The following is a 12,780-nucleotide window of genomic DNA, read 5'->3' on the forward strand; positions in this document are numbered from 1 at the left end:
ATTTCCTATATTTTCCTATTTTATTGCATGGTCATTCTGTCAGTAACAATTTTCCTGTCCTAGGGTGACACTGTTCACATACTCTACTGTAACAGGACAATAGAAGCAGACTACTGAGACCTCCCCCCTAACAGAACTCATAAAAATGCAGGGAGCAGCGGAATTTATCAGTTCACAAGATCTCTGGTGGGAGCAACAGTTATTTTCTTCCAGTTATCAAACAGCTATCACTAAAACATTTCAATGGTATATTTACAAGACCAAAAGGGAGTAGATAAGAAAAGTTTATAGTTAGTGTTTACATACATTTTTCAGCAGTCCTGTACCAGATCCTCTTTTGGATGCTGGCGTTCTGGTGTTATATTGTTAGTAGGGGAGATGGCAAGGTAATGTTTTGGTAAGTTAGGTCAAGGTCTACACTATCGGGACTAGGGATGAGCCGAACAACCCCCTGTTCAGTTCGCACCAGAACATGCGAACAGGAAAAAAGTTCGTTCGAACACGCGAACACCGTTAAAGTCTATGGGACACGAACATGAATAATCAAAAGTGCTAATTTTAAAGGCTAATATGCCAGTTATTTTCATAAAAAGTGTTTGGGGACCTGGGTCCTGCCCCAGGGGACATGGATCAATGCAAAAAAAAGTTTTAAAAACGGCCATTTTTTCAGGAGCAGTGATTTTAATAATGCTTAAAGTCAAACAATAAAAGTATAATATCCCTTTAAATTTCGTACCTGGGGGGTGTCTATAGTATGCCTGTAAAGGGGCGCATGTTTCCTGTGTTTAGAACAGTCTGACAGCAAAATGACATTTTGAAGGAAAAAACTCATTTAAAACTACCCGCGGTTATTGCATTGCCGACAATACACATAGAAGTTCATTGATAAAAACGGCATGGGAATTCCCCAAAGGGGAACCCCGAACCAAAATTAAAAAAAAAAAATGATGTGGGAGTCCCCCTAAATTCCATACCAGGCCCTTCAGGTCTGGTATGGATATTAAGGGGAACCCCGGCCAAAATTTAAAAAAAAAAATGACGTGGGGTTCCCCCTAAATTCCATACCAGACCCTTCAGGTCTGGTATGGATTTTAAGGGGAACCCCGCGCCAAAAAAAAAAACAAAAAAACGGCGTGGGGTCCCCCCAAAAATCCATACCAGACCCTTATCCGAGCACGCAACCTGGCAGGCCGCAGGAAAAGAGGGGGGGACGAGAGCGCGGCCCCCCCCTCCTGAACCGTACCAGGCCACATGCCCTCAACATTGGGAGGGTGCTTTGGGGTAGCCCCCCAAAACACCTTGTCCCCATGTTGATGAGGACAAGGGCCTCATCCCCACAACCCTTGCCGGTGGTTGTGGGGGTCTGCGGGCGGGGGGCTTATCGGAATCTGGAAGCCCCCTTTAACAAGGGGACCCCCAGATCCCGCCCCCCCCCCCTGTGTGAAATGGTAAGGGGGTACTTACCCCTACCATTTCACTAAAAAACTGTCAAAAATGTTAAAAATGACAAGAGACAGTTTTTGACAATTCCTTTATTTAAATACTTCTTCTTTCTTCTATCTTCCTTCATCTTCTGGTTCTTCTGGTTCTTCTGGCTCTTCTGGTTCTTCCTCCGGCGTTCTCGTCCAGCATCTCCTCCGCGGCGTCTTCTATCTTCTTCTCCTCGGGCCGCTCTGCATCCATGGCATGGGGGGGAGGCTCCCGCTCTTCTCTTCATCTTCTTCTCTTCTTCTCTTCTTCTCTTCTTCTCTTCTTCATTTTCTCCGGGCCGCTCCGCACCCATGCTGGCATGGAGGGAGGCTCCCGCTGTGTGACGGCGGTCCTCGTCTGACAGTTCTTAAATAACGGGGGTCGGGGCCACCCGGTGACCCCGCCCCCCTCTGACGCACGGGACATGACGGGACTTCCGCTGAGGAGCGCCGTCACACAGCGGGAGCCTCCCTCCATGCCAGCATGGGTGCGGAGCGGCCCGGAGAAGAAAATGAAGAAGAGAAGAAGAGAAGAAGAGAAGAAAAGAAGAAGAGAAGAAGATGAAGAAGATGAAGAGAAGAGCGGGAGCCTCCCCCCATGCCATGGATGCGGAGCGGCCTGAGGAGAAGAAGATAGAAGACGCCGCGGAGGAGATGCTGGACGAGAACGCCGGAGGAAGAACCAGAAGAGCCAGAAGAACCAGAAGAACCAGAAGATGAAGGAAGATAGAAGAAAGAAGAAGTATTTAAATAAAGGAATTGTCAAAAACTGTCTCTTGTCATTTTTAACATTTTTGACAGTTTTTTAGTGAAATGGTAGGGGTAAGTACCCCCTTACCATTTCACACAGGGGGGGGCGGGATCTGGGGGTCCCCTTGTTAAAGGGGGCTTCCAGATTCCGATAAGCCCCCCCGCCCGCAGACCCCCACAACCACCGGCCAGGGTTGTGGGGATGAGGCCCTTGTCCTCATCAACATGGGGACAAGGTGTTTTGGGGGACTACCCCAAAGCACCCTCCCAATTTTGAGGGCATGTGGCCTGGTACGGTTCAGGAGGGGGGGGGCGCACTCTCGTCCCCCCCTCTTTTCCTGCGGCCTGCCAGGTTGCGTGCTCGGATAAGGGTCTGGTATGGATTTTTGGGGGGACCCCACGCCGTTTTTTGTTTTTTTTTGGCGCGGGGTTCCCCTTAAAATCCATACCAGACCTGAAGGGTCTGGTATGGAATTTAGGGGGAACCCCACGTCATTTTTTTTTTTTTTTTTTGGCCGGGGTTCCCCTTAATATCCATATCAGACCTGAAGGGCCTGGTATGGAATTTAGGGGGACTCCCACGTCATTTTTTTTTTTTAATTTTGGTTCGGGGTTCCCCTTTGGGGAATTCCCATGCCGTTTTTATCAATGAACTTCTATGTGTATTGTCGGCAATGCAATAGCCGTGGGTAGTTTTAAATGAGTTTTTTCCTTCAAAATGTCATTTTGCTGTCAGACTGTTCTAAACACAGGAAACATGCGCCCCTTTACAGGCATACTATAGACACCCCCCAGGTACGAAATTTAAAGGGATATTACACTTTTATTGTTTGACTTTAAGCATTATTAAAATCACTGCTCCTGAAAAAACGGCTGTTTTTAAAACTTTTTTTTTGCATTGATCCATGTCCCCTGGGGCAGGACCTGGGTCCCCAAACACTTTTTATGACAATAACTTGCATATTAGCCTTTAAAATTAGCACTTTTGATTTCTCCCATAGACTTTTAAAGGGTGTTCCGCGGCATTCGAATTTGCTGCGAACACCCCAAATTGTTCGCTGTTCGGCGAACTTGCGAACAGCCAATGTTCGAGTCGAACATGAGTTCGACTCGAACTCTAAGCTCATCCCTAATCGGGACACTTTGCTCATAACAGGAGACACCCAAAACCCATTTGGTGGTTGTGCTATTATATTCATCTGCTAAGTTTACTTCAAGATATGGTCAGAAACACCATTTCTATAATTCTTTAGATGATCAAACCCAGCTACATTATTTGAATTAGGCTCCACATAGATAGCCAGACCCACTAGATCTTCTTTGCAACACAAAAAAAATGGGGTCACATATGATCACTGAAAGTCTCTATTTAGCATGGTCAGATCTAGGGGGGTGCCCCCCAGATTTCAGTCATGCCCCCCCCCCATCCCCGCACTCAGGACCGGACAAGGGGAGGGCAGCCAAGGAAGGGTAATTTGCTAGGAGGAGGCATGGGGGATATGTGCTAGGAGGGGGGATTGGGGGGATTTGTGCTAGGTGGGGGGATTTTGGTAAGAGGGGGAATAGGGGGGTTTGAACCCTGTACCATGCCAGAAGACAGGGGGGTTTGAACCCTGTACACTGCCCTGCTGACCCCCCCGTCTTCTGTCCTGCCGACCCCTGTCCTCCATCCTCCTGACCTCTGTATACTGCCCTTCTGATCCCCTTTCCTTTGCCGTTGATCCCTGTCCTCTGCCCTTGTGACCCCTCTTCTCTGCCATACTGGCATCTGTCTCCGTCCTGCTGACACATGTACACTGTCCTGCTGATCCCTGTCTACTGCCCTTGTGACCCCTGTCCTCCACCTTGCTGATGGTGCTAGGAAAAGAAATTGGGGGATATGTACTAAGAGGGGGTGTGGGGATTTTAGTTAAGCGGGGGAATGGGGGGGATTTAACCCCATGTACACTGCCCTGCTGACCCCCTGTCCTCTGTCCTTTTGACCCTGCCCTCCATTCTGCTGACCCCTGTGCACTGCCTCCTTGTCCTCTGTCCTGCTGACCCCTGTCCTTTGTCCTGCTGACCCTACTAAATCCTAGATTCTGCTGACCTTGCATTCTGTACCCCCTTGACATTTTTTACTACACCGTCACATCAGACAGGCTAGATCTACTCTTTAGGAGGAATCTGAATACTAAAAAAGCAAGAAGGCACCAATGACAAGTCATACCTGGGCAAATGTTGAGTTTTAAATCTTCAGCAATGAGATTAATTGTGGTAAAATCTGCTGTGTAGAAGGAATGTTTGTTTACAGGGTCTGATGCAATTTCATTGAGTTCCTCCTCAACTGCTTTTCCAACACCTACAGCATACATAGTAATACCTGTAATGGGAAGAACACGCAGAAAGAAAAAACAGTCAACAAAAGCTCAGTCCTTGGTCAGTGTGAAATCTAACAAATCCATGTGAGTCAGGCACAAGTCTTACATAAACAAACAAGGAATTCATAGTCCAGCCTATGTGCATGACCGTGCATTCTATCTACTGATGCTGAAAGTTTAGAGTTTAAGTGATACCCTTTATTGGCTGAATTATAAACTAGTAGATTGAAAAGTTGCCTTCAAGTATGTTCCAATGCAAACAACAGGAGTGGCTGATATATGTGATTATACTGTACTGTAGATATTGCTGTGTCTGGTGTTGGAATATACTGTCCTGAATAAATAACATAACTTGCCAATCATTATCATAAGGGGCACAGCAACAATTACGAATGAAAACCCAACTCCAGATAAAACATTTTTTAATAGTGGTGAAAAAAGCTGGTCATGGAACTTCTATTAGGTTGCAATCAGGGCTGCTGTTAAAAATTACGGGGCCCCATACAGCCTACCTGACAGAGCCACACCCCCTCCCCCCCAGCCTGAGGTGATTGAGAACATAGATTTGTCAGACCCTTTCTTTGCAGTCTCAGTTAGAAAGATGAATAAATAGGAAGCACTCTGAGGCTTCCTGCTTATTCACAAATTGAAGCATAGTAAACAACATTTACAATCAGTACCAAACACTGGAGTGATAGGTACTGATCACTCACTGTGTTCATTCAGGAAAGCAAGGGGCCAATAAATTATATATTTACCGACCCCATTCCCCACTCTCCATCTAGAAAAATCACCGTGTGCCTGCAGCAGCTGCCGGTGTTCTGCCGGGAAAGTTCCCCTCGGCGGATAAGGACCCCCCTCTACTGCGCAGGCGCAGCGCTTGCGCAGTAGGAGCCGGCGGAAATAGCCGAATAGAATAGAAATCAGCTGTACACGGTGCCTGTAAGAGGGCCCCTCGCGGGCTCGCTTCGCTCGCCACGCTTCGCTCAGCACTTTTTTATTCTCCCTCTAGGTCCACTTGGATGGTGGGGCTTGAACCTGGACCCAGGGTGCAGGCGCCGTGTACAGCTGATTGAAGGTTTTTAGCTTCGGCTATTTTCGGTGGCTCCTAGTCGTTCGTACTGCGCAAGCGATGCGCCTGCGCAGTACAGGGGGGTCCTTATCCGCCGGGGGAACTTTCTCGGCAAGACACCGGAAAGAGAGGAGGAAAGCTGAAGTGGGGGAAAGGGACATGTAGGGGGTCTGGACAGCAAATGGAAGATGTGCATATGCTAGAACCACTCCCTCTGCTGTGCAGCCGGAGGGAGAAGCTGGCAACGCTGCAGGGGATTGCAGAAGAAGATTGGTGTCTGCAATAAGACAGTACAGATGGCCCTCCTGCTCGTCAGGTGCCTGGGCCCCCCTTTTGAACTGATGGGGTCCGAGCCCAGTACAGGAGGGCTGGCTGTACTGCCGTATTAGCGGCCCTGGTTGTAATCACTGTGTATGTCCTCATTGGGTAAATTTTTCTATTAGTTCCTGTCCTATTGTCACCTGGACAAGAAAACAGAGTGTGCAGGTGTCTCCAGGACAGGAAAAAAGACAGACACTGGACAGCAAATTTAACCCTAAAGCTGGCCATAGATGGTGCAGTTTTTGTGGTTGCAGGAAAGGAAATTGCTTGATTCCCCCATCAACACAGTTACTGCTGGTGGGGAAATCCCCTCTAGGGAGCTATTGTGTTCACCCAGTGGCCACTGGTAATAATCGCTTGAAAAATCCAACAGGCTGGTTGTACCTAAGTTGATAGACCCATCAGCTTGGATGCAATCAGCCTGCCCATACATGGTTCAAATTTTGGTCAGTCCTAGCTGAACCGGCCAAGAGTTGAACCCTCTTTGGCTGGCTTTACCTGTACAAAACAAAAATGACAACAAAATGAAACAAGCTACATCAAAAGTTTCAACTTTTGAATTAGGACTTAACCTATTTACTGCCACCACCGCAACAGCCACGAGTTACTATTGCGGGTTTTGGCCTTTCAGTAGATGTGATCTGGGTGGCTGTAAAGCTATCCAATCACTCCTAAATGGCAGAGAGGTGTGACCCCCCCCCCATCCATAGTGGCTCCCTGGTTCACCCATTTGCCCTGAGAGCCTGGGATCACAAAAAAACTCCCCTGGGATACTAAACAGGAAATATTCCCAAATCCCCTCTTCAGTGAGTGAATACTGAAAAAAAATGTTAAAAGCCCCCTTATATATGAGCACAAATGCACACATAGGGCACATATGCGTAAATAAAGGTTTTTCCCTGCACACACCAGAAGAAGAATAATAATTCTAGCGTCATTATTTTGAGGTGACTACACTGATGAGCTGTAAAGGTTTTTAATGTGTCTTCCATTAATAAGGTATTATAGTGTTTTGCCATTTTGTGGGTGCACACAGTTTTGAAGCTTGACATAATTGTTATCTATTTACTGAAAAGTCCATTTTTTTTTTTTTTTTCAGAAAATGTGTAGAACTTGTGCACACTAAAGCCACGTACACACGAGCGGAATGTCAAAAAGTCAGACGGAAGCTTTTCATCGTCTATTCCGATCGTGTGTGTGCCTCATCTGACTTCTTCTTCGAAAATTCTGACGGATCTAGAAATAGAACATGCTCTAAATATTTCCGACGGAACCAATTCCTATTGGGAAAACCGCTCATCTGTATGCTTTTCCGACGGACCAAAAACGACGCATGCTCTGAAGCAAGTACGAGACGGAAGCTATTGGCTACTGGCTATTGAACTTCCTTTTTCTAGTCCCGTTGTACGTGTTGTACGTCACCGCGTTCTGGATGGTCGGACTTTGGTCAGACTTTGGATTGACCGTGTGTAGGCAAGACCGCTTGAATGGAATTCTGTCGGAGTTCTGTCGGAGAAACCTTTGGAGTTTATTCTGACGGCTAAACCGGTCGTGTGTACGCAGCATAAGAATAATTCAAGTGTAACCTTAACTGAAAATATTGTTTAAAAAAAATTGCACATATTGTACAACAACAAAATTCAACTACCATCATTTTATTCTAAAGGGCCTCTGCTTTCATGGAAACAATGTTGGTTTGGGGGGTTTTAAGTGCATTTTCATAAAAAAAAAAAAAAAAAAATGCATTTTTTTAGAAGTTGAAACTTTTAATTTTAGCATGCGTGTGTAAAATTCAAAAACATGGTCTTAGCAGTTGATGTTATTGTTATTGATAGTTATTGACAGTAATAATAGAAAACAAAATACATATCCTAACTCTGAGTGACAACCCATGTTTAATAAAACAAAGTGTATGTAATGTAGTCTAAATCACGTTCACTAAACTGTACCAATGTGTAGAATCTTTGGGGCTCATTTTTTGTCCATCTGAATTGATCACTATTAGGAATCTGTCAGAAGGTATTTTATACATTTTCTCTGTAGATTTCCTGCATGATCAGTGTTCTTACCAGCATCCTTGGCTCTTTTAGCCCATTCTGAGATATCATCCTGTGAACGGCCATCGGTAAACACCAAACCAATTTTAGGCACGTTGGGTCTGGCTCCTTCCTGTTGGGAAAAGCTGTGTTCCACCATATGCTTCAATGACAGTCCAGTCATGGTGCCTTTCTCCATGTACTCAATGTTCCTCACTGCATTACTAACATCCTTTGATGTTTTAAACTGGTTCAGCGAAAACTCAGTGCGCACCCGACTGGAATACTGAACCAGTCCAACATGTGTGCCATGGGCTGACACGTCCAAGGAGTCCACAATCTTTATCACAAACTGCTTCACCAGCTCAAAGTTCTGAGGTCGAACGCTTTTGGAGCCATCAATTACAAACACCAAATCAATGTAACCAGTGGAGCATTCTAGGATAGAAAGGATATATAAAATAATGAAATTATGATATAAACAATATAAACAGAAGGAAACTTTTAAAATGGTTAAAGATCAGCTTCCTAGTCAGTAGGAAAGATTTGCTCTAACAAGGACTATTTGCATTAATTTTTTTTTGGCTTTTTCTGCTGTGTCTTAATTTTTTCCTCTTCATGTTATTGTGATTGCAACACAAGCATACCAAAGGCAGCTAAACAGCAATTAAAATGCTCAAATGAAAAACATTTTACCCGCATTTGCATCTGCATTTGATTTGCATTTGCCCATGTACATTAAGTTTAAGATCAGAGTATCTCTTTAAGTTGTTATAGAAAGCATCTATATTATTTAACTCAAATTATCTGCCATTATCGAAAATGAAAAGTACATATATAGCCTTCACAAGTGCAAAGTCAAACTGCGATGAAAGTCTTGGCCTTGCTAGAGAGATAAAGTCTATTCATCCCTATGGTGGAAGCCCATGTGTGTACTTTGTTGACTATGTTGGTGGTCAAAACAGAGAGGTTACTGAAAAGCACAGTAATTTCATAACCTTAAATTAAAAGTACAAAATAAACTAGAAAAATGAATATGCTCCCGGATGGCCTTCTTATCTTAGAATAAAAAAATGTTATGTTCTGATGCAGAAGCTGCAGCATACAGCCAGATTTTCATAGAAACCTGAACAGTGAAGACCTCCTTTTCCCCTGCACTCATGCACCTTTCACCCCCATAGGCTCTTATTGATTCCTGTCAACTTGATGAGAGAGACAGCCTATGGGTCTGCAGGGTGCATGCACAAAGTTGAAGTGGAGGTCTCCTGTGCTCATGTTTTTTCATATTCAAATATTTTATTAAGTAACTCAAAAGCCATCACATGCCATCAATTGTTAGTAAGGATTGGCTCCACACAGGGAGAAATACTAGAATAAACATTGTGAACAGTTAGGATCAACAGTGACCCCAACATAGTGGGCCAGTTGATAGATGGGTAGTGAAAATCTGACAGGTGATGGCACATATCAAAATATTGTACAATTTAAAGATAAAGGAAGCTAGAAAGCCAACAATTGGATGGTCTACGCCAGCCATGACCTGCTACTTCCAGTTATGACCTGTGTAAGGCAGAGGCATGATTGGTTAAATCAATTATGAGACATTTTATTGAAATTTGAAACCCAAAGGCAGAATGGGACAACTGAAGGTTGTTGTAGAATATATAATGGGGCTTCTCTCCTTATTCACAGAATAGTGCATATCTAGAGTTATATGCTTTAAGGTCCAGCAATCATTTTTTACACTGAAAATCCTTGCACTTTTACTTTAAGGTGTCCCTTTTTATAGCTGCAATTTTTTTTGGATACTCACTGTTACAAGTTTTTCCATCTGCTTGAAGTTCTTGGCCCTCTGGGCAAATGCAGTGGTATGATCCTGGAGTGCTAACACATTTAAATTCACATCCATGGTCCACAACGTTGCACATGTCATTAACTGCAAGTACATCAAATTATGAAATGAACATTACCAGTCAAATCATCAATATGAATGCTATCACATTTATAACAGTCTTAAGGCAATTATTCATAGTTACCTCTAAATGGATGAGCTGTAATAGACAGTTTTGGGTAATGTCATTTTTCACAATTTCACAGGTGTGTGCAATAGTGAGGCTTGACATATTTGGTATCTATTTACTTGATTTTTATAATAAACTAAAAAATGTGGTATTTTATTGTGTTTTTTTTTTAATTATTGTGTGTTTTTTACAAAAAATATAGATTTGATTAAAAAGTAGTAAAATTATTGTGTGACATAAAAAATTGCAACTAACATTATTTTTTTATACAGGGTCCCTGCTTTGGAAAATATATAGGGGATAATTTACTAAAGGCAAATCGACTATGCACTTTTCAGTTGCTCCAGAACTTTGTAAATATACAGAAGCTTTGCTAACTATCTTTATCCAATCATGTGCAAGCAAAAATTCATTTTTTTTAATTTACCTTGCACATGATTGGGTATTCTTGGTAAAGTGAAGCTTTACCTCATTTACTAAGCTCTGGAGCAACTGCAAAGTGCACAATCTATTTGCCTTTAGTAAATCAACCCCATAATGTTTTGGGTGTTTTACGTAATCTTCATATGCATTTTATTGTGTGCAAAAAAACTGCTCCAGCAGGAAAGGAGTTAAAGGGATAAAATATGTGGAACTATGCATGTACAGCTGTGGCCAAAAGTTTTGAGAATGACACAAATATTCATTTTCACAAAGTCTGCTGCCTCAGTTTTTATAATAGTTTGCATATACTTCCAAATGTTATGAAGAGTGATCAGATGAATTGCAATTAATTGTCCCTCTTAACAAGTCCCTCTTTGCCATGAAAATGAACTTAATCCCATAAACAAATATTTCCACTACATTTGTGAAGAAGGCTATAGGATGCCCAAGAAAGTCCAGCAAGCGCCAGGACCATCTCCTACAGTTGATTTAACTGCGGGATCGGAGCACCCCCAGTGCAGAGCTTCCTCAGGAATGGCAGCAGGCAGATGTGAGTACATCTGCACCCACAGCGAGGAGCAGACTTTTGGAGGATGGCCTGGTGTCAAGAAGGGCAGCAAAGAAGCCACTTCTCTTCAGGAAAAACATCAGGGACAGACTTATATTCTGCAAAGGGAACATCGACTGAACTGCTGAGGGCTGGGAGAAAGTCGTTTTCTCTGATGAATCCCCTTTCCAATTGTTTGGGGCATCCAGAAAAAACTTTGTCTGGAGAAGAAAAGGTGAGCATCACCATCAGTCCTGTGTCATACTATCAGTAAAGCATCCTAAGACTATTCATGTGTGGGATTGCTTCTCAGCCAAGGGAGTGGGCTCATTCACAATTTTGCCTAAGAACACAGACATGAAAAAAGAATGGTACAAAAACATCCTCTGAGAGCAACTTACATCAGTGCCTCCCCCTTCCTTATCAGTAATGCCTGTCAGTGCCACCTACCAGTGCCCATCATTGCCACATATCAGTGCAGCCTCATCATTGCCCATCATTGCCACCTATTAGTGCTCATCATTGCTGCCTATCAGTGCCCATCAGTGTCGCCTACCAGTGTCCATCATTGCCACATATCAGTGCCGCCTATCAGTGCCCATCATTGCCACCTATCAGTGCCCATCATTTCTACATATCACTGCTGCCTGTAAGTGCCCATCATTGCTGCCTATAAGTGCCCATCATTGCCACCTATCAGTGCCCATCAGTGCTGCATATCAGTGCCGCCTATCAGTACCCACCAGTGCCGCCTATCAGTGCCCATCATTGCCGCATATCAGTGCCGTCTATCAGTGCCCATCATTGCCGCCTATCAGTGCCCATCAGTGCTGCATATCAGTGCCCAACATGGATGCCTATCAGTGCCCATCATTGCCACCTATGAGTGCCCATAATTGCCACCTATGAGTGCTCATCAGTGCCACATATCAGTGCCACCTATCAGTGCCCATCATTGCCACCTATCAGTGCCCATCATTGCCACATATCAGTGCCCATCATTGCCACATATCTGTGCCGCCTATCAGTGCCCATCATTGCCACCTATCAGTGCCCATCAGTGCCGCCTATCAGTGCCCATCATTACCACATATTAGTGCTGCCTGTCAGTGCCCATCATTGCCACCTATCAGTGCCCATCATTGCCACCTATCACTGACCATCAGTGCCACATATCAGTGCTGCCTATCAGTGCCCATCATTGCCACATATCAGTGCCCATCATTGCCACATATCAGTGTCACCTATCAGTGCCCATCATTGCTGCATATCAATGCTGCCTGTCAGTGCCCATCATTGCCGCCTATCAGTGCCCATCATTGCCACCTATCACTGACCATCAGTGCCACATATCAGTGCTGCCTATCAGTGCCCATCATTGCCACATATCAGTGCCCATCATTGCCACATATCATTGTCACCTATCAGTGCCCATCATTGCTGCATATCAGTGCTGCCTGTCAGTGCCCATCATTGCCGCCTATCAGTGCCTATCATTGCCACCTATCAGTGCCCATTATTGCCACATATCAGTGCCCATCAGTGCCACATGTCAGTGCCGCCTATCAGTGCTCATCATTGCCTCCTATCAGTGCCCATCATTGCCACCTTTCAGGGTCCATCATTGCCACCTATTAGTGCCGCCTATCAGTGCCTATCATTGCCACCTATCAGTGCCCATCATTGCCGCATATCAGTGCCCATCAGTGCAGCCTCATCATCAGTGAAGGAGAAAAAATACTTATTTACAAAATTTTATTAAAAGGAACTAAGAAAAACTT

At 44.3% G+C, this 12,780-nt stretch overlaps 1 protein-coding gene across 1 annotated transcript in view; it reads right to left on the minus strand.

The window, feature by feature from the left end:
* MATN4 (matrilin 4) overlaps positions 1 to 12,780 on the minus strand; it is a 162,941-nt gene that overhangs the window by 19,875 nt on the left and 130,286 nt on the right. Inside the window, exons 9-11 of the mRNA XM_073606123.1 lie at positions 9,822 to 9,944; positions 8,042 to 8,446; positions 4,429 to 4,581 (exon numbers count right to left, since the gene is read on the minus strand). Of these exons, the coding sequence (XP_073462224.1) occupies positions 4,429 to 4,581; positions 8,042 to 8,446; positions 9,822 to 9,944 (681 nt within the window). The remainder of the gene's footprint in view (positions 1 to 4,428; positions 4,582 to 8,041; positions 8,447 to 9,821; positions 9,945 to 12,780) is intronic.

This window comes from Aquarana catesbeiana, linkage group LG12 (assembly GCF_042186555.1).
Source record: "Aquarana catesbeiana isolate 2022-GZ linkage group LG12, ASM4218655v1, whole genome shotgun sequence".
NCBI lineage: Eukaryota > Metazoa > Chordata > Amphibia > Anura > Ranidae > Aquarana > Aquarana catesbeiana.